This window comes from Rousettus aegyptiacus, unplaced genomic scaffold, assembly GCF_014176215.1.
Source record: "Rousettus aegyptiacus isolate mRouAeg1 unplaced genomic scaffold, mRouAeg1.p scaffold_m13_p_5, whole genome shotgun sequence".
Classification (NCBI taxonomy): Eukaryota; Metazoa; Chordata; class Mammalia; order Chiroptera; family Pteropodidae; genus Rousettus; species Rousettus aegyptiacus.
In genome coordinates this window covers 74,423,495-74,446,059 of record NW_023416308.1, presented here as the reverse complement: position 1 = coordinate 74,446,059, position 22,565 = coordinate 74,423,495, and the positions used below count along the sequence as shown (strand labels likewise).

Sequence of the window (22,565 nt, the reverse complement as noted above, 5' to 3'; positions counted from 1 at the left end):
GCTTTCTAAACATAATGGATTCTTGACCTGGTTAAGTCCCATAGTATGAGTGTTTGGCATAGAAAGGTAGAGCAGACTGTGGCCTTTCACAACCTACCCAGAGGAAAACATGAAAGGTAGTTCTACTTAGGAGTGAAATATTCTAAATAACACAATCCCAAAGTAAAGTTGTGGTAAAGTAAAGGTACTACTCTCTTCTAGCATGTGTATTCTGAAGGAAAGCCTTATCAATAAGACCTGCCCACTTTCACTGAGCTGGCACTCAGGGATGAAGCCTTACATAAATAAATTTTTATAACGTCAAGGGAAACTTACATTAATTACTCATACTAATCAATCTAATCATGTATTAATGGGTTTGAAGGGAAAACCAAGCTTCATCGGGTATTTTAGGGAAATAGTGTGAATGAAACCAAATTGAACAAACAATAGCTGACCCAAAAGAAAACACAAATAGAGAACTTTTAAAAACTCAACTTAATATCCTCAGATTTGATATGCATCCTCTACCTAAGAGGCAGAAAGGTAGGAGTAGCTTCATTTCCATCCTAACAACAAGAGAAAGCTGGATAATGTACAAAATCATAACTTCTTGAATCTATCAGAGAACTAAGATTGCAGGGCAACCAAATAGCCAGCTATGTGAGGAAGGATGGGCATCTTTATGGGGAGGCAGGATATGAGGTCTGAATCACCAGTGGCAGAACATGAGAGGAAGTTGGGGCCACTGTATAAGAAGTTAAAATAATTCAGCTATAATTTTTAACAAATTGCTAATCGCCTAGTATGGTCTACTGTGAGACTTCAGTAGATATAAGGTAGTTCATACTTGCTTGCAGTTTATTCTGCATGGACCAACCTTGGATAGTCACAAGAAAGATTAGAGGTGTAAGTCTGGAGGATAGTGATTGCTGTTGTAAGAAAGGTATAACCCTTCTTCCCTAAGAACAAAAGCATTAAATCTCTAGAGGAGGAGCCTGCAAATCCTTCAGTCCCCAGGGCACAGATGGAAACCTATTGTGACTGGAGGAAGAAAAAGAAGAGGAGAGAAGGGAAAGAAAGAGAGGGAAGGGAGAAAACAAAACAAAACAAAAAACACTGCCCTTGCAGGTGGGGTAGGAAACTGTGTCACTATCAGGAAATGTTAAAGGGGATGTGGTGCCATGGTGTAGCCATTAGCATGTCTGCTTTACATGCAGAAGGTCCTAGGTTTCTGCCCCAGTGGAGCCACAGTCCATGGTCTACAGCCATGCCACCCTGAACAAGCCCAATGTCTGATCTCAGAAGCTAAGCAGGGTTGAGCCTGGTTAGTACTTGGATGGGAGACCACCTATGAAGACCAGGTGGTGTAGGCATAAATAATATTTAAAAATGTTAAAGGAAATTCTTTAGCAGAAGGAATATGATACTGGACAGAAACATGGCCCTACACTCAAAAAGTTGAGATTTCTGAAAATGGGTGAAATGAAGATATTACAAAAACATTTTTTAAAATTTTTAATTGCTCTAAAAGACATTTTTTTTTCTAATGCAAAAATAGGAATGTTTTGGGGTTTATAAGGTACATAAGTAAAATGTATGAAGAATTTGAAGAACGGGGAAAAGAGTTTACTATTTTCAGGTTTATTATTATTATTTGAAGGTAGATTTTATTAATTAGTTATATATTGTAAACTCTGGGGCAACCACTAAAAAATTCAACATGGAGGTAATAATAAGCCAATAGGGAGGAAGAGAGAATCATAAAAAAAGAAGAGGAGTAAAGGAACAGAGAATAGATAGAGCATGTAGGAAACAACTAGCAAATGGTAGATTTTAATGTAAACATATCAATGATTATGTTAAGTGTAGAAGATCTAAATACCTCAAATAAGAAACATTGTTCAGATTTTATATTAAAAAGACTCAACTAAATGCTATCTACAATAAAACAAATTTTAATAGAAAGATATAGATAGATTAAAGGTAAAAGAATAGAAAAGTACCATGCTAATACTAATCAAAAGAAGGCTGGAATAGCTATATTAATATCAGGCAAAGTAGACTTCTGAACAATGAATATTACACTAAAGATGAATTTTACATTGTGGTGAAGAGGTCAGATCGTGAAAAGATACAACAAATTCTAAATATGTATGACTATAATAATTGAGCGTGTGTGTGTGTGTGTGTGTGTGTGTGTGTGTGTGTATGGCAAAAACTGATAGAACTGAGAGGAGAAATAGCTAAATCCACAATTATTGTTGGAACCACAATACTCATTTCTCAGTAATTTATGGAACAAGTAGAGAGGAAATCAGTGAGGATAAAAGACCTTAACACTATCAATTAATTGACAGTAGACTACTCTACTGAACACCAGCAGAATATACATTTGTTTCAAGTACACATGGAATATTCAGTTAGGCTGTATTTAGTGTAATTAAACAAACAAATACAAAAGAATCAGAATAATAGAAAGTATGATCTCTCACCCAAACAGATATAATCTAGAAGTCCTTAACAGATATCTGGAAAATTCCAAATATTTGGAAATTGTACCACCCCCACACACACTTGCATGTGTGTATAAACATAAACAATGGGTCAAAGAAGAAATAACAAGGAAAATTGGAAAATATTTTGAACTGAATGAAAATATCATAATAATATTTGTTGGATTGCAAGCTTAGAGGTAAGTGTATAGTATTTGATACTCGTACTAGAAAAGAATGAAGATCTTCAATTAATAATCTAACCTTGTAACAATTAGAAAGGAAGAGCAAAGTAAGCCTAAATCAAGCAGAAGGAAAGAAATAATCAAGAGCAGATATCAGTGCAACTGCAAACAAAGAGTATAGAGTATCAATGAAACCAGAAGGTGTTCTTTGAAAAGATCAGTAAAATTAATAAGCCTCTTGCCAGACTGACCAAATAAAAAGAGAGAAAGTACAAATTACCAATATCAGGAAGGAGAGAGGGGACATCACTACAGATTTTACGGAAATTAAAATGATAATTAAGTAATATTTTGAATAACGTAATAGTAGAAGTAATGTTTTGAATAACAGAATGGTAGCATGTCGCAAAGACACTGGAGCTAAGCTGAAGAGAGTCCTACTAGCCGAAACTGGGACTCCTTGAGCACCAAAATACTTATTTGAAGTAATGAATTATAAATCATTGAAAAATAAAATGGAATTGATGGTTTCACATTGATAATAGCTAATAGAGAAGGGAAGGCTCTTGCTAAGAGAAGAATGCTGAGTGCTGACTGATAAATATGGAAAGAGTACTGGAGTTGAAATGTTATTCTTTGCAACTGTCATAGTAAAGATTAATACAAGCAGAAGACACCAATCAATGTTAAATCTGGGTAGAAATATAGATGAGAAGCAGTACATATGCATGATCTTAAAGGTGGACATCAGTACTTCTATATGTGATATCCTTGGAAGGGCACAACACCAATCATATAGTATTCAAGCTGGTAATATATAATGTGAACAACATCTAAAGAAGTTAAGCATATCATTGTCTCAGTATTATTACTGTTTATGATGTGACTTTTGGAATTTAGGTTGAGTTTTCTGAGGTATTTTCGAAAATTTGGTTCTTTCCTATCTGAGCCTTAACTAAACCATATTCAATTTTGTTCCAGAGACCACCTTGTAATCAATGAGGTATATTACCTTTGGACAGAAAAATGAACATGGTATGTGTTGGAGAGATGATGCCAGTGTGCTTTAGTTCTAGTAAAGCCTATGGAAAACTATAGCCACGTAGGTGACCCCTTTCTGGGTTTTGATCTTTTACTTTTTATTTGGAGATCATCTTAGACTTACGGAAAAATTCTAAGAATAAGAAGAGTATAGAGATCACCTATATTCTTCACCCAGATTTACCATTGTTCACATTTTACTCTATATGTTAACTGGCTAATACATTTTAAATGTTACTTTTCCTTTCTTCACTTTGCAAGAATTTTTGTTTGTTTGTTTGTTTTTTTTCTCTTTTGGTCACATAACATGTTCTAGAGAGTCTTCAAAACTGAGGAGAGTACATACACTTGCATCTCGAAGTCCAAATCTGTCTTGTTCCTATTTATATTACAACAGGAGTGTTAGAGTTGAGGCAGCCTGATTTATCTAGGATAAAGAATAAGATTGCAAAGTTATATTGTGGTGGAAGAATTTATGTGCATTCTGGTAAAAATACACGGTATGGGGGTAGAGGTTGTCAATCTGAATGTCTTATGAAATCATTAAGGGTGAAGATTTGGGAAGGAATTCTATTGGGCCTAAAGAAGATAAATGGTATTCCTTGATTAAGTTCTGTTTTTATTTTTATTTTTGGTGGGGGCAGAGTTACCAACTTACTGGTCATTTAAATATGGTTGAGAGAAAAGAGTAGGATGCTTAGAAATGTGATGATAAAATTACTTTGGTTAGTGAATGTCGCGTTAAGGTCCAAACTGTGTTTTAGTCCTGTGTTTTGGTCCAAACTGTGTTAAGGTCCAAACTGTGTTTTGGGCTCTTTTTCCTTTGGGATCACAGTTCATGAAACAACTCCTTTTGAAGATCTAGAATTTAGTGTGTCAGGATCTAAGACTATTTCTCTGTGCTTCAGGACCTTTAGAATTATCAGGCCTGAATTGTCAAGAAAATTAGATTCTCTCATTTTCTTACAGTAGGAAGATGTAAAAGGATTTTATGATCTCATAAATAGAAATGGAGGCTCCAAAAGTTGATATAAATACAAAAAATTAGGCATATAAGCAAATATTAGTCACCGCAGTGCTAAAGCAAACACTTAAGGGAAATTAAATGTCTTAAAATGGGTTGAGGTATGGGATATCAGTTAGAATGTGGAGTTGAATTTTCATATAATTTATACCCATGGAGTTGAATTTTACATAGCCATTAAACATTATAACTCAGACTGTCAACATGTAAAAATGCTCGTGACATAATACAGAAAAATCAGAATATGTACATTTTCTGCACATTGATTATAACAAACTATTTATCTTTATGAATAAGATGAAAGTTCATAAAAACTACTTGTATTTGTGAACTGTGTTATAATAGTCAAAATGGAGGTAATTTTTCCTGTTCTACTTTTTATACATTCAGTAATGTTGTATAGCATCTGTGGCTCAAAAGAAATTTACCACTTTTAAAAAATAATAAACTATTTTTAGAGTAGTTTTAGGTTCATAGCAAAATTGAATAGAAGGTTCGGAGAATTCCCATATACCCATAACCCCCACATGTGCACAGCTTCCCCCATTATCAACATCCCCTACCAGAATGGTACATTTGTTAAAATTGATGAACTTTTAGTGAATCATCATTAACATCCAGCAACTATAGCCACTTTTTAAAAATATAAAGTTATCTGGTTTTTGAAATCTTTTCAGGGTTTCTTGGCCAGTAATCCGGAATCTTAGACTCCTACTCTCTGACTCCTGCTTGAGACTGGACTTCAGTAAAAATTGAACCAATAGGGAAGTTTATTCTAGTTAATCCCCCCAGGGAAAACCAGTATACCCAACCCATGCTGCCTTTTAACTCTTTTTATTTCCGTCTCACATTGAGGGGACTAGGCTCTGCCTATTTGGTTGGGATTGAGCAGTTCTATCTGCACTGTTAAAGCTGGAATTGTCTCCTTCCATCTTTCTCTAGGAAGTGCATTTTCAGCTGAACACCTCAAGCTTCAACTGCAGAAGGAATCCCTAAGTGAGTTGAGGAAGGAATGTACTGCGAAAAGGTAATGCAACCCCAAGAATAATTGTTGTGTGTTGAGTTTATTTTGAGGATAGGATTGGGAAAAGTAGGATCTTTCAAAGCTGCTGTTATTAATTTATATTTCATATACCTCAGTGCTGTATTCATTTATTCAACAAATTTTATTAAACACCTACTATGTGTCATGCACTGTGCTTCAGGCAGTTACTAGAGCTCCTAGTATATAATCATAATCAGAAATGTTAACACTGTTCTAGTTTTCAGGGCCACAGCACCATGACTTAATATTCAAAATTTCTTTCTTCTACATGTAGTGTAGCTTATAGTTTTTTCTTCAGTAATTTCTTTAGATTTACTCCTGTTTAGTGTTAGCTCATTTGGATTACCGTAGCAGCTCCTCTTTCATCAGACTCCGTCTTTTGTATTCATCTCCATGTTGCTGTCTGGCTCCTCCTCTTAAAATACTATTTTCACCATATTTTAAGAGAAAAAATATGGTGAAAATAGTATTTTAAGAGCGCATGTTGATTATTTTGCTTAACATTCAAATAACCATCAATAAATTGGCCCTATACAACTGTAGCTAATTTCAGTCACTCCACAACATTGATTTGACAAACGCTAATAGTTTTTCACCTTCTTTTTTTTCCCCCAGCACATGCTTAATTTGTTGCCTCCTCTGTTATTTTGCTCATCTTTTCTCATTTTTTTTTTTTGGAAAGTCATCTTACCCTGCATTTTTCTTCAAAAAACCTTAGCAGTTGAGGATTCAAGAATGTTAGACCTGGAAAGAACCTTGGATTTTACCTAATCTAATCTTCTCAGTATGCAGATAGGAAAATGAGGTTCTGGGAAGCTGCTGTTTGTCCAGCTCACTAGGGAAGCACTTGATCCCTTTAAGTCTTCAGTGCTGTTTGCATTAAACTACTACATTTGCATTCCTTTTTGACCTACAACTTCTCCTAAATTCTTTTTTTCTTAAATTGTTAACTTAATTGAGCAGATAATTTGTTCTGTGGGTATTTTTTCTGTTGGTTATGTTTCTTAAGTAGTTCAAGAGAAGAGCTGCATCATCTCATGCCCCAGCTTTTCCCCGTTTGTTCTTTTTCTTATATTATTTTTCAAATGTGGCAGCAGGTTGTTTTTTGAGGTAGTTATAGTATGTAGTTGTGAGCGAAAATAGAATACTTTTTTGAGGAAATACCATATAGATATTTATGAAATCAAATTGGCCTCAGATTAAATGAGATGTTAGTTAGCTTATTGATCTCTTTTCTTGTTTCCTTGTTGTGAAATAGGTATAATAATATCACCCTAATAGCTTTGTTATAATAATTACATAAAGTCATTTGTAAAGCTCCTGGCATATAGTAGTAGGTGCTCAGTCAATGATAGTTTGTACCCTTTACATCTCTTAGCATGATGCTGGAAATATGCAATAGGCCTTAGTATGTATATAGTTAGCATGATTGATAGTGTTTAGAGATAGGTCAGGACTCATGTTAGCTATTATTCTTGCCTATACTTATAAATTTCTGTGGCCCACTGTAGACCGTGTATGCAATCTTTTTCTGCATCAGTTATGTGTAAATAAATGTCAGAAAGCATGTAAACATATTTTTTTAAAACAAATGTGCTTTTTTCTTTTCTCATTAGAGAACTCTTTCTGAAGACTAATGCTCAATTGACAATTCGATGCAGGCAATTACTATCTGAGCTTTCCTACATTTACCCTATTGATTTGGTAAGTTTAAAATTTTCTGAAAAAAAAATGTTTAAAGATTATTTCTGTTTGAATTTCCTGTCAATGAAAAAACTCATTGCTGTAGGCTTAATCAAATGCTCTGCCATGATTCATTCAAGAGCTAATATCTGTTTTAAAAGTAGATTTAGACTTATTTGGTATTAGGTTATACCATTTGTTTTTTTATCGGTTTGGTGGTGGGATGCACTCATCTGCATTTCAAAGAACACTAAATTATTTTGGGTTTCTTTAGGATCGTTTCACTCAACCAGATTATCACCTACCACCATTTTTGACACATACATGCACAGATACATGTGCACTGCTTTAAAAAATAACTGCTAATTAATTTATATTTATTAGTATAACTTAAAATATTCCTAGGGTAACTATCAACATACTAAGTTTTTGAATCTAGCTTTTTAGAATGAATGCGGAAAATAAAACTTTAACAAAACTGATTAGATTCTTTTATTTTTTAGTGAACCAAATCTGCTAAATTTAGTGTGTTTGTTTGTTTGTTTTTAATGAAGAGATTTAAAAGACTAATTTTCTGAGAAGAAAGCAAATAAGATTTTAGGTTGCTCACAGAGTCTCGTTAATTTCATTAAAATTTTCTCATTTTTTACCTATGAATTGGCCAAAAGATTTTTATGATGAAAATTTTACATAGCTTTTTCTTAAGCATATGTTTTAAATGTTTATATTATAGTAAATTTCAAGTATATATAAATGTAAGAGATAGTAGCATAATGGATCATCATGTACTCATAATCCAGCTTCAACAATTGTAGATTTTGAGTCTAGGGCAGTATTGTCTTTGTGTTAACACCAACATGCTGAATTATTTGAAATTTTTTTTAGAGTTTCTTTGCTGTATACATAAAAAGAGTTAATTTTATTCTTTGTTTATATTCACAGAATGAGCATAAGGATTACTTTATATGTGGTGTCAAGTTGCCCAATTCTGAGGACTTCCAAGGTATTTTATTTCTTTTTACTTCTTAAGATTTGGTATATATAATATATGGGTGAAATATATTTTTGTGCGTTGCAGGGAAAATAGAGATACGTTGAAATATTGGTTGCCTAATACTTTCTCCACAAGGGTTTTTGGATCATCTTTCTCTTCTCAGTTGTAAGGATATAGAGTCAGATTCCCTGATGGGAGACTTAAGATAATCATGGGAAAAATTATTGAACTTTATATTTGAAATTTAAAAGAAAATAATTTTTAAAAGGGCTTTAAGAAAGTTAGACAATAGAATTCTTAAAAATACTAATAATCTTATCCCTTTGGTTTGAGTTGCATGAAAAATTTGTGTATGGTTGGGAGCAGAACAACAACAAATATTAATTTGTTCTATTGTTATTTTATTAAAGATATTATAGACTGACTCTTAGTAATTGCTACACTTTAAAATTTTATTTTAATTTTTCTAATCTCTTTACCAGTATGCCAAAGAAAAGAACTTATTTTGTTTGGCAATAAAAGATTTGTTTTTTATTGTTAGCAAAATGGGTTTTTTTTCCCCCATTAGTCTAAACAATGCTTTGAAGCCTGCTGAGTAGCTTTATAGATTATTTTCAAAGCTAGCATATTTTCTTTTTGGGAAGAAGTTTTTCAGGAGTAGAGCATTAGCAATTTTGATTGGGACTTTCTTCCATTTCTCTATAAAGGAAATGTTATTATTTATGGTCCTTTAACATTTAGGACTATTTGGCCTTTATAACAACCCTTGCAATGAGTAATTGGGACTTGATAAAAGAAGAGTGATAAAACAGGAGTAGGAAAACCTATATTCAATTCCTGGTTTCCTTTATAGAGACCATGTAATTTAGAGCAAGCTATCTAAGCTTTGGGTTGATTTCCTAATTGATAGTATGTCCTACCTGTTTCTCATGACTGTTGGGAAGATGATACCTGTGAAAGCAGGACATTTTGCCTTATCTTTAGTACTCACAAAAACAAAAGAAACTCATAAGGAAGGTAGTATACTCTCATTTTACAATGTATAAGTGAGCTATTCAGTGAATTGCTTGAGTCCACAAAGCTAGATAATGATCTAGCTGCGACTTCTCTGGTTTTCACTGTACGACATTCCTTCCCATTTCTGTAAGTCATACAATGTGCTTTAGTGTTAATTTTAGGCAAAATTGTGGTGTCTTAACGCCCATGACACATCTTTTTCCTCATTCATTAATTTAACAAAGCTACTGAGTACCTTGAGCCCTGTGCCGGGTTCCAGAGATAGATTCAGTCACTAAAAAAATATTAATCGAGCCAGGCACTGTGCCGAGTTTTGAGGATATGGCAATGGAAAAAACAAATAATGTTCTCTTCTTTCATGGAGCATACACAGCCTATTGACAGAGATAGCCAATAAACAAGAAACAAGTATTTAACTAGTATTCAATAAGGGAATATGCTATCAAAGACAATAGGGTAACCTACTTTAAATAAAGCAGTCAGAAAAGAACTCTCTGAGGAAAAACATTTAACAAAAAATTTGAAGGCCGAAAAGAACCAGCTATGCTACAGCTGGGGAAGGAGCATTCCTAGAAGAGAGGACAGCAGATACAAAAGTCAGGGTAGAGGAATGAGCTTTATTTATCTGAAAAAAATCAGAGTGAAGGGATATGGGAGAAAAGATCTGTATTTTAGGCAATCATGTAATCTCTCAGAGCTTAATTTCTTTACCTATAAAATGAGTAATAGCTATATCTCTAATTCTTGTGATGATTGAATGAGATAACATTTAAAAATGCTTTTCATACAGAAGGCACCCATTAAATATAATTGAAATTAGTTGCAAGAGAGAGGAAGGAAAGAAGGAAGAGAAGAGGGAAGATCAGCAAAGACCATACCAGACCTATATGGGTGGAACATAGTAAAGGAGAGGAAGAGTTATATCAGACGAGGTAGGAGACGTCAGCCAAGGCCTTGAGGCCACTCTAAGGAGTTTATATTTTATTCTCAAGAAGGGGATTAATATGAGCTGATTTATGTTTTCGAAAGTCTCTCTGCTAAATACAGAATGCTAAATACAGAAGGGAGGCAATAAGGGAAGCAGGGATATCGGTTTTGGTGAACTCTCCCTTTAATCCACTCTGAGATGTTTCTTGATTCTGTTTTTATGTTTTTTTTGAAGTTCTTTGTTTCTTAGTTTTTCATAGCTTTTTATTAGCTATATATGCTGTGTGGATGCCCAACAAGCTGAATAAATTCTTCCTACTCTAAAAAATTAGTTCAGGTTTTTAGTGCAGTTGCTGAAAAATGAAATGGGGGATAAAATGAAATGAATATTTAATTTTACTCTAAGGCTCTATTCACTCATCATTAGTCCTAGGAATCAGAAGTTTCAAGAAGCAGACATGGTAGTATTGCACTTTAAAATCTTATGGTAGTGTTTTGCATGGCACTTCCATATACTAAATTTACATAGTGCCCTGTATGTGTCATCTACTGTGCCAGATACTGAGAGTATACAAAAATGATTAAGACATTGATCCTACTTCAGTGAAATTTCAGTCTAGTTGAGGCCATCAAACTTGTAATCATGCCAATCGAGAAGTATTTGTTGAATTCATACTCTGTGTCAGATACTGAGAAGTTTATACTGAGTACATGGGACTCAAAGAAGAGGGAGTAATCAGTTCTATCAGGAGGGGATCAGAAAAACCTTTTAAGCAAAGGTGATGGCTGAGATATCTTAGAAAATGAAGTTGTATTCCCCTGTTGAAAAAAGGGTAGGTGGACATTTTAGATTGGATAAGTAGAAATATAGTATCATGGAACATCATACATGATGCTATCTTGTTTATTTAATTCTTACAACTCTGAGAATTAATTCCTTCTGTGAGGGAAAGAATTACACTCAAATTTTTTAAAGACAGGAAAATTGAGGCTCAGAAAGATTAGTTAATTTTTCCAAAGACTCACACTAGCCAGTGACAGAGCTAGAGTCACCCCTGGTTGGCCTGATTTTAAGGTCTGTATTATTCTTGTAATGAGACAGTTTTCTCCCTTGTTGTGAATAATAAGCTCTGCAAAACTTCTTACAACTTTTTAGTTTTCTGTAACAGCTGCATTCTCGGTGGGACTCTGGTGAAGAGATTCCAGACTGGTTATTCTATGATATTCATGGGATTTCATACTGTTTGGGATTTCATACTGTTTGGGAAACTCCTGCATAGTGGCCCAGCATTTATTGTGCTTTTCATATGGGCAAGAGTATGTCAAAGAGACCTGGACATAACAGGAGAAAGTTGTCCATGAAGGATATTCATTTGAGTTCCATTGACAGAGACATTTCTCCTTAAAAAAAAAAAAAAAAAAAAAAAAAAAAAAAAAAAAAAAAAAAAAAAAGTTTGTGTGTTTTTAAGTTATCCATAACACCAGAGCCTTTTGTGGTAATGAGACCCAGATTTCCTTCTGTGTCTATATCCCTTTATGCAGGCATGATTTCTTGGAAGGGAGAGTCCATATGTCAAACAGTGTCTCATTGAGAACATGGAATGATTCCATAGATGCAGTGATTAGAATCTTAAATATTTTGTCCTGTCTGGATCAGTGGGTGCTTGGTTCCTTAACAAATCAGCTGCCTCAGTGATTGGGAAGGTGGGCTGGTAAGAGCTTTTAGATCACTTATTGTTTTTGGATGCATTTGAATATTTATAGTTTGTCCAACATATAAATCAGAGGGACATTTGAATTAATTTATAATGTCACGGCCATTGTGTGTTTGTGGAATTTATTATGAAAAAAAATTACACAAAAGCTGCAACCCTGAGTAACAACCAACATTTAAAAAAGCAAATCAAAAGTATTTATTATGAGGAAACTGCAGATTTTTGTTTTGTTTTAAGCCCCTTAAAGCATTGTTTTAATCAGAATCTTTTTACAATACCTGAATCTTACAGTCTATTCCTATTCTTCTCTGAGCCCTTCAATTTCTCCTCACCAAAGAAACTATCATCTGTGACCTTTTTAACCCCTAGAGCAACATAAGGAACACAAACCTCTGTTCTGCATTAGGTGTTAGGGACGTCATTAATGCTTACTGGAAAAGTATACCCCAGAGAGCCAGGTTTTGGCTTTGGTAGGTAAAAAGTCTTTTAGATCTTGGAATGCTGGAAACCTTAAACTTTTTGGTTTTTTAGCTAAAGTGATTGGCAACAGAATGTGACATCTGAGGTTTTGTGGCCAGCAATAGCCATAATTAACCACATGAGCTCACATTTTCCCACTGGAGGTTCAGTGGTCTTGGGGTGATGAAAGTGACTTCCCTACCAGGAGGTGGTTTTCCTTTTGAGGGTATTGGAATACCCTTGGGCCCTGTAATGCCTCACCCATGGTCCTTTTAAAATGCTTTTTAATATAAAGCTTCAATATTGGAAATCCAATACCACAGTGTTTAACATGAGACTGTGACTGAACACTATAGCCTGGAATGGGAAACAACCTAGGGTTTTTAATAGGTAGAAAGGGGAGTCTTGTGGAGTCTTGTGGTGGAAACAATGGTGTGCGTGAATAACTGGAATCAAAGCTGATTTCCATTATTATCCAGTTTCTAGTTTTGCTGTTTGTTTTTGGTTTTTGATTTGCATGGGTAGGCTTCTCAGAGATAACTTTTTTAACATTAAATTTATGCAAAATTGTTTTGGTTATTGATGTTAGAAGACCAATTTTTGTTCTCTTAATAGTTATGTACATATAGTCTCAAAATATGCAAACATAACCTTTCATATTACTTACCCCTTTAGTAGTATGCAAAAAATGTAGATGCTTGAGTATTTAGCATTCGATAGGTTTTTTTTAAAACATTAATAATTTGCATTTGGTCTATTTAGAAGACTAATTAAGAGGCCTTCTGTTACTTTCTGGAGGTTTTCAAATTCTTTTCAGTCAGATCATTTAGGAAGGGAAAAGCTTGGTGTGAAGCACGTAGAGGAAAGTCCAAACTTAGTGTCATATTGTCCTTCATTACTGTAAGTCTTCTTCTTCCTATCTTCAGCCTTCAAAAAGACCAAGTCCTTAAGATATTTTCAATTTGATAAGTACTATTCTTGACAGAAAGCAGTAGGCAGGATTCAGCGACCTCTGATGGAACTCACCGTTCAGTTGTGACTCCAGGAATAGATATTTTGGAGGCTGGATATAGACACAGTTCTCCTTCTTATTACATCACTCATGATTTTTTCCTTTATAGCTTGACCAAGTCACTTATAATTCCTGGTTCTCATTTTTATCATCTCTAAATGGATAGCATTAGACCCAGTGATACTTATGTTTTCTCCTAGCTCTGATATTATGTGATGATTAAATTATAAGGTGATGCATTTACAATATACCGTAATTTTAGTCTCCGAGGTGTGATATACAGATTTCAACAGAAGTAAAGTGTTGTAGTACTCAAGGTACTTGGGTGGCACTGGAGCAAGAGGACAGGTCTCTAAAAATTGTTAGGATTTTAGTCAGGGTATGTCAGTACTGTCAGTTGAAATGAATGTTGTTTGATATTTTTCATCAGTTTGATTTAAGGGAACACCAAACATTAGTTGAGAAACCCATTCTTTGTCTAACACTATATGAGTCACTAAGGAGTCACGGATTGTTTTTTGAAGATTTAAAAAATAATTTTTAATTAGTTTCAAGTATACAGTTTATTGGTTAGACATCTATATAGTTCATAAAATGGTTGTACCCACAATTGCTTCCTCCTTCCCCTGACCCTCTACCTAGCCAACGTATTAGTGCTAATTGCATTCCTTATGCCATGCTCCCCATCCCTGTGTTCATCTATCAGCTACTAATTTGTACTTCTTTAACCCTTCACCCCATTCTCCTAGCCCCTCAAACTCCCCTCCCGTCTGTCCATCACCAAATTGCCCACTATATTTGTGAGTCTGTTTTTGATTAGTTTGTCCTTTTTGTTCCTTATATAAGTGAAATCATATAGTGTTTATCTTTCTCTGTCTGACTTAAATAACCTCTAGGTCCATAAAAGCAATATCCCCTTCCTTTTAGTCTGTGTCTTTTAATCTGAAGTAAGTCTCTTATAGGCAACATGTAGGGGTCTTGTTTTCCTTTCTATTCGTCCACTCTTTTAGTTGGAGCACTTAATTCTTTTCCACTTGAGGTACTTATTGATAAGAATGTAGTTGTTATTATTCTTTATTCCTGTTTTTGATACATGTTTTTTCTTCCTACAGAAGCCCCTCCAACATTTCCTGTCATACAGGCTTGGTGGTGATAAATCCCTTCATCTTATTTTTGTCTGGAAAGCTCTTTATCTGTCCTTCAACTCTAAATGATAGCTTTGCTGGATAAATTATTCTTGGTTGTAGATCCTGGGTCTTCATCCTGCCGAATATTTTTTTGCCAAGCCCTCTGTCTTGCATAGTTTCTTTTGAGAAATCAGCTGCCAGTCTTATGGATGTTCCCTTATAAGTATGTATCTTTTTCTCTTGCTGCTTTTAATATTCTTTTTTTTGGTATTTAAACTTTGGCATTTTAATTATGTGTATTGGTGTGAGCCTCTTTGGATACCTGAATTTTGGAATTCTCTGAACTTCCTGGAGTTTTATGTCCATTTCCTTCACCAGGTTAGGGAAGTTTTCCATCATTATTTCTTCAAATAGCTGTTCAACATCTTGATTTTCTTCAGTTACACCGATCAGACGATTATTTGGAGCCTTAAAATGTCCCATATCCTCCTTAAATTATTTTAATAGTCTTGGCATCTTTTTTCTTGCCATTTTGATTGAGTGTCCTGATTGTCTTTCCTGTCCTTTAGGTAGGGCATTTGATCTTCTTCTTTATTCACTTTGTTTATTTCCCTTAACATACTTCTCATCTCAGATAATGTGTTGTTCATTTCAGACTGGTACCCTTTTATAATTTCCTTTTCCATTTTTATGTTTTTTACCTCTTTGTTGAAGTTCTCACTGAATTTAACCAAAAGTTCATTGAGCATCGTCATAACTAGTGTTTTGAACTCTGCATCTGTTAGATTACTTGATGCTATTATATCTGGATCTTTGTTCTGTTTTCTCATATGATTTATGTTTCTTTGTCTTCCCATTTTGGCTGCCTTTCTGTGTCTGTTTCTATGTACTAAGCAAAGCTCCTAAGTCTCCTGGTCTTATTAGTGTGGATTTGTGAAGTAGGTGTCCAGTGGGACAGTCCTTAGAGGGGCTCAGCTACAAATTTAGCTCAAGGCTCTATCCCTCCAGGGCCACCTGTTAAGATTCAGCAAGCAGTCCAGAGATGCTGTGCTTATAGTTGCCTCAAAAGACCATGCCAGAAACTGAGGCCAGCTGCCTCCAGTGTGAGTCTAGGCATTGCTCAGCAAGGAGCACTTGACACGATGAGGATCAACCTGGATGTGGCTTGGGTGAGGCCACGAGCTGGGGGAGGTAGGGTTTTAGGGAATCCTCTGGGTGGAGTAACCTCTGTTATCCAGTCTTAGGACCTCACAGCAATGGCGGCACTGTGTCCCCACACTGGGAGTGGGGAGGGCTCAACAGAGAACAATAGAAACCACTGGCACTTACTTCTGTACAGGGTGAATCTCACCTAGGCCTTCATTACAACAATGTCTCCCTGTAAGTCCCTGGTGCCCCCTGTGCGCAGCCCAGTCTGCACTGCTGCTCAGAGAGAGCAAGCCTGTCACCACAAAAATCCCCTCATGGATGCAGCCCTTTTAAGAGGCTTCTGCCACTGCTGCAGACTCCATCTCACTCAGCTGCTCGAGACTGGGTCGTCCCGTGTTCTCGCCCTGTCATACCTTCAGTCGTTGTATGGTGCTTTCTTGGATTTCTCGTAGTTGTATGGCTTGTTCATCAAGATCCCAGGTGATTTTTCCTTGCTGCTGCTACTAGTTTCCGTCACAACTTTGATTTGGTCGCCAGAGGAATGAACAGAGCCTCTACCATCTACGCCATTTTGGTTGTCCACAGGAGTCACAGACTTTTTATATGTTCTTTGCCATTACTAGAAAAAAGTGAAGAAGCTAAGGTGGTACATGTGTATTGTATACTTGGTGTGTTCTAGGCCTCCTGAGACAGTATGGTGGAAAGCCTAAAAGACCGAGGCACTGGTGTCAGGTCAACCTATATACATATATATACTAGCTGTATTACTTTGGACATGTTCCATAACTTCTTTGAGCGTTAATTTCTTTATCTGTGGAATAAATGAAATAGCATATAAAAGGTGTTTAATAATTGTTGCCCTGTTTAGTAATTGTTGATGAATGAATGATTCTCATAAATAAAGTACTGTGGTCAATGCCTGGTGGAAGAAAAGTATACAATAAAAATTACTTATTTTTATAATATGATCAGAGAGGAACCAAGAGTCTGCTGTGGTTGTCAAGGGTAGAGAATTCACAGAGGAATATTAGCTATCATGGCATCCCTGCAATAAGAATAAGTTTAAAAGGAGAATGTGAAATATATTACCAATAATTAAAGTTAAAGGTACCCTTAGAAATCAAGAAATACTCAAGCCAAGATTATACCAATTGTTTCAGCCTTTCTCTAGTTAGAGATATTAAAGGTTATATGTTAAATTGTATGTGTCTGTGTGTATTTTTGTGTTAATTTTTAAAAGTATTTTGGGAATACTGTATATCAAGCAGTTACTTTTTTCTTCCTTCTGGGGCAAACTTAAAACTTTACTCTCAGTTTTGAGTACTTGAACGATTATTTGTCACTTGATAGATAGTAGTAGAAATCTGGATGGTGAATTAAAAATGTACTTATCTGTGACTTCTTAAAAGATAGTTGCTTAAGTTTGACTGTAAGATATATGAATTTTTTGCAACAGTTGCTTCCACCTAACTTTATAAAGAAGATGTGTATTAGCAGTGTGGTTTTTGACTTTTTGATTTTACTGTTTAAAATGTTTTTATCTCTTATTGTATCTCAAACTTCACAGAGTTATTTATGTACGTATATTTATGAATATTGAAAACATACTCCATAAGGATGCATTATGCTATTTCATGTCACCTTGGAATTAATAATGTTGTGTAGTAGTACAACAGTACAACTATATTGCTTAAAAGTTGTTAATGAATAAAGTGTACAATGCTTTTATGCATTATATAGTATGTTATGTTTAAACCTCAAACTAATTTTTGCATTGTATAATAGACTCGAGCATTATTTTTACCTTTAAAATTTCTGGGAAAGAAAGTAATGGATATATGAGTGCACTAAGAATTTTTTCTTACAATATGTATCAGATATTAATCTCATCACATTAATTATTGGGAAATAGTTTTAAATATAGTAGATGAATTTTCAGGTTTTATTAATGTGTTTGGATTGTATAAAATTCACATAATTTAAGTACATTTATAATATAAACAATTGTGAGTTTAAAATTATAAAATATATAATTTAGATAAGATTAATATTTTATTTGTCAGTTTTTAAATAAAATTTCTTTTGAAATTGATTCGTTATGGCCTTATAGCTACATTTGAAAGGTTAATAGTTGTTTCCTTTTCCTCTGCTTTTGAATTTACAGCAAAAGATGATGGAAGCATTGCTGTTGCCCTTGGTTATACTGCACATTTGGTCTCCATGATTTCCTTTTTCTTGCAAGTGCCCCTCAGATATCCTATAATTCATAAGGGATCTAGATCAACCATCAAAGATAATATCAATGACAAGCTGACAGAAAAGGAAAGAGAGTAAGTATCTTTTTAAAATAAATATACCTTTAACATCAAACCAGTATAAAACACGGAGTATGCTAAAAATATAAAATGTGACCTAGATTGTGGCAATTTTTGTATATTCTTTGTTAAGTACTCTGTTTCTTTTAAATAGAATGTAGTCATTCATTTAGAGTATAATAGATCATCTCCTTCACTTGTTAAAATTGCTAATGAGAGCAAAATTGACTCATTTAATTTTAATTTGCTTTTGTGAGGACAAGTGTAATATACTTTGTAAATAATCATGTAGTACCTGTTTCATTTTAGTCAACAAATGAAATAGGTAAAAGATTTGTCAGAAAGACAGCCAAGAAAAGGGTAAGAGACTTAACAGCAGATTGTACATATCTGAAACATGGTTTAGTGAACTGGTCAATATAAAATCTGAGCAAAGCATAAAGAACAAAAGAGATGGATTGTTTAGGAAAGTGGTAGAAATGTGTAGGACACAACAAAAAGTGCTAATCTACATATAACTGGAGTCACAAAGAGGGAGAAGAGAGCACATAGGGAAAAATGCAATATTTTAAGAGATAATGGCAGAATTTTTCAAATCGATAGGGGGAAAACATCAAGCTATAAATTCAAGAAGCATTAACTACAACATCAAATAAGTACAGAGCCAAAATATTTAGGGAACTTATAGAAAAACAGCTGAAAACCAAAGACAAAGTAAAAATATTAAAAGTATCTAGAGAAAAAAGATTAAGCATCAAAAGAGCAAAATAAGACTGAACGCTAACTTCTCAGTAGAAACATTGGGAGCCAGAAGGTGATGCAGTGACATTTTAAAAGTACTATAAAATAGTGCAGCCAACTAAAAAATTTATATTCAGTGAATATGTCCTTCAAAAGTAAGGAAAAAAAAAAGACATTTCACACCGTCAAAACTAAGAAAATGCATCCCAGCAGACCTATACTAATGGAAGTAACTAAAGGTAGAATAAAAATAATCTTGCATAGAAACTTGGAAATGCAAGAAGGACAAAGAGTAAATATGAGTATATTTAAATTAATTTTGACTACAAAACAAATAGTAATGTCTCATTAAATATAATATACACATACATAAAATATATTTAGAATTGTAATGCATGACTCTAACACAAAAGTTGTGAATTGGAAATGGAGTTAAAGTGCCCTAAGATCCTAGCAATGTTTAGAAAGTGGTAAAATACTGATTTATATGGGACTCTAATAAATTGATGCATATTTTAATCTCATAGCCCCTAAAAGTGTTGCTTTGTACAAACAAAAAATTATTAGAGGAAATAAATGGGAAAAACATTTTAAATACTTGAGCAATCCAAAAGAAGTTAAGAAAAGAAAGGAAAATGAATGTTAAAACAATTGGGACAAACAGAAAACAAATAGTAAATTTGATAGATATGAACCCAAAATTATCCTGTAATCACAGTAAATGTAAATAATATTCTACTTAAAGATTGTCAGGTTGAATAAAAAGCTCTCATCCTGCTTTCAAGAGGCACCTCAAATATAAGGATACAGAAATGTTAAAAGAACAAATAAAGACATATTCAAATATTATTTAAATGAGAGCTAGTATAACTATACTATATCAGACGATGAGAAATTTTAAATAAAGTGGGACATTTTATGATAATACAGTCAATTCTAAATATATATATTTACCTAAAACCATAACTTCAAACATGTAGACAGAAATTCATAGAACTACAAGGAAATCCACAGTCATAGCAGAGGATTTTAAATTTCCTTTCACTATTAGAATAAGCAGACAAAAACATCCATTAGAATCTAAAAGACCTTTTACAGTACAATTAATGAACTGGGCCTAAGTAATGGATATGAATATTACACCAAAGTTATAGGATATGTGTACTTTTAGATACATATGGAACGTTTACTAGACTCGATAATGCTGGGACTCAACAAATTTCAAAAGATTAAGATAATTCACAATTTGTTTACTGACCACAGTGGAATTTACAAGAAATCAATAATAAAATCCATTAATGTGTGGATATTAAACAGTATACTTCTGTACAACCTACAGATCAAAGAAGAAACTATAAAGGAAGTTTGAAGTTATTTTAAACTGAATGATAATGAAAATATAGCATATGACACCTTGTAAGATGCAGGTAAATCTGTGCTCAGAGGGAAATTTATGCCCTCAAATGCATATATTAGAAAAAAACACCTGGGGGAGTTTTGAAAATGAGCTTCTCACCTCCAGATACCTGGCCTCTCCCTCAGAAATTCTGATTCCATTGATGGGGCCCAGTCATGAGGTATTTTTTAGAAGTTCCTGGAGGTGATTCAGATGCACAGTGGGGGTTGAGAACCACTATTCTAGATTAAGAGATGTTGTGATCATGGGCATGAATCAATGAATATCCTCTAGTATATTCAGGAAACTGCAAAAGAAAAGACAGGAAAGGTAGGTACCAATGAAAGAATTTAGTACTTTATCTGTTAGGATAAAGGACTCTCAGCCTGTAAGTTGGGGGCAGGGAACACATGTGTGTGTAGTTTAAACTAGTGCCTTTTAAAGACACTGATTAATTAGTTTATAGCCCAAGTATTCTTTTCAATTTTAAAAATATTTAAAGAGAACCTAAACTGTATATGTTTGACAAAAGAGGATGTAGATATGTTTTCTTTTTTAAAAAGATCTTGGTGAAATTCACATAACATAAGGTTAACTTTTTTAAAGTGTACAATTCAGCGGTATTTAGTATAGTCACAATGTTGTGCAACCGCCACCTCTCTCTAGTCTAAGACATTTCATCACCCCAAAAGAACACCTTGTTCCCATTAAACAGTCACTCCCTGTTTTCCTAGCCAGCACCCTGTTTTCTCAGCCCCTGGGAACTATCATCTACTTTCTGTCTCTATGGATTTATCTATTCTGTATATTTTATATAAATGGAATCATACAATATTTGACCTTTTGTTTAAGGTTTTTTTCACTTATTCTGACGTTTTCAAGGTGTATCCACGGTGTAGCATAATCAGTACTTTATTCACTGGCTGAATAATACTCCCTTGAATATATATGCCACATTTTGTTTAACCATTCATCTGTTGATGGACATTTGGATTATTTCCAGCTTTTGGTTATTGTGAATATTGTTGCTATAAACATTCATGTAGAAGTATTTTTTGAGTATCCATTTTCAATTATTTTGCATAGATATGGTGGAGTAGAATTGTGGGCCATATGGAAAGTCTATGTTTTACTTTTTTGAGGAATTGTAAAACTTTCCCACAGCAGCTACACTAGTTTACATTCCCTGTGATTTTTATTTGTTATCCTTAAAGACTAATGGTGCTGAACATTTTTCCATATGCTTACTGGCCATTTATATAAATCTTCCTTGGAGAAATGCCCGTTTAAGTTCTTTGCCCATTTTTTAATTGGGTTGTTCATCTTTTTTGTTTTTGAGTTGTAAGCCTTCTTTATGTATTTTGGATACTAGACCCTTATCAGATATATTTCATTTGCAAATATTGTCTCCTCTCCTCTGGGTTGTTACAGTTTAAGGCCTAAAATTAAGGTCGATATTATATGCTGCCTTTATTACCTTGTGACACCAGGAGGGCCTTGAATAGCTCTGCCCAACCCTGTTCCTGTGGATAAGTTCCCCTATCCAAATAACCCTCCTTATCCACCAATAAGCGGGTGTAGTTACTGCTTATTCCTGAGTAGTGAATTTTAATTCCTTGGGAGCTAGGAAATTATGGAAATCAACCTCCTACAGGATCCATTTGTCACTATATCATTTGATACTACAAAATTGCCTCTCATAGCCCTTGGTTGTTCAATAATGTTGACCTCAAACATAGAGACAGCCAGCTATTTCTCCAGCAAAATGGATTTATTCGGGAACAACAAAGAACTGCAGTGTGGAACACGTAGTCTAATGGTGAGCCATGCACAGGTCTAGAGAAATAAAGGAGACGAACTCTCTTTATTGGACTTGGGGAGGGGTTGTTGTAAAGGAAGAGTCCATTGGAGGAAACTAAAAGTTCAAGTATAGTGACTTTTCATTGGCTGTGTTATGGCAATCTTCTGTTGGCTGAATTGTTATTGGGCAAGGAGAAATCTTTTCTTCTTCCTGATGAGGTAGTAATGCAGTATCAGTTTCTGTTGGAGATACAAGATACTTCCCGTCTTGTTGGGGTCAGTAATATGCATTCACTGACACATGCATGAGAGTTCTCTCTTCTGGCCTACCGAATACATTGTAAACGAGGTTTCTGTTTATTAATTTTCCCACTGTTTTTACTTGTAACCCCCACGTGATCCCACATGGCATGCAATGTCATTCTTCCGTGGGCTGTGAGAGTGTAACTAATAAAGTTCTC

At 34.4% G+C, this 22,565-nt stretch overlaps 1 protein-coding gene across 4 annotated transcripts in view; it reads left to right on the top strand.

Annotated features, from left to right (window-relative positions):
* The window catches only part of UVRAG (UV radiation resistance associated), a 249,482-nt gene that overhangs the window by 122,966 nt on the left and 103,951 nt on the right, over window positions 1–22,565 (top strand). For all 4 annotated transcript variants that reach the window (XM_016161480.2, XM_036221513.1, XM_016161481.2 and 1 more), the window contains 4 exons: window positions 5,667–5,751; window positions 7,386–7,473; window positions 8,395–8,455; window positions 18,017–18,182. In XM_016161480.2, the coding sequence (XP_016016966.2) occupies window positions 5,667–5,751; window positions 7,386–7,473; window positions 8,395–8,455; window positions 18,017–18,182 (400 nt within the window). The remainder of the gene's footprint in view (window positions 1–5,666; window positions 5,752–7,385; window positions 7,474–8,394; window positions 8,456–18,016; window positions 18,183–22,565) is intronic.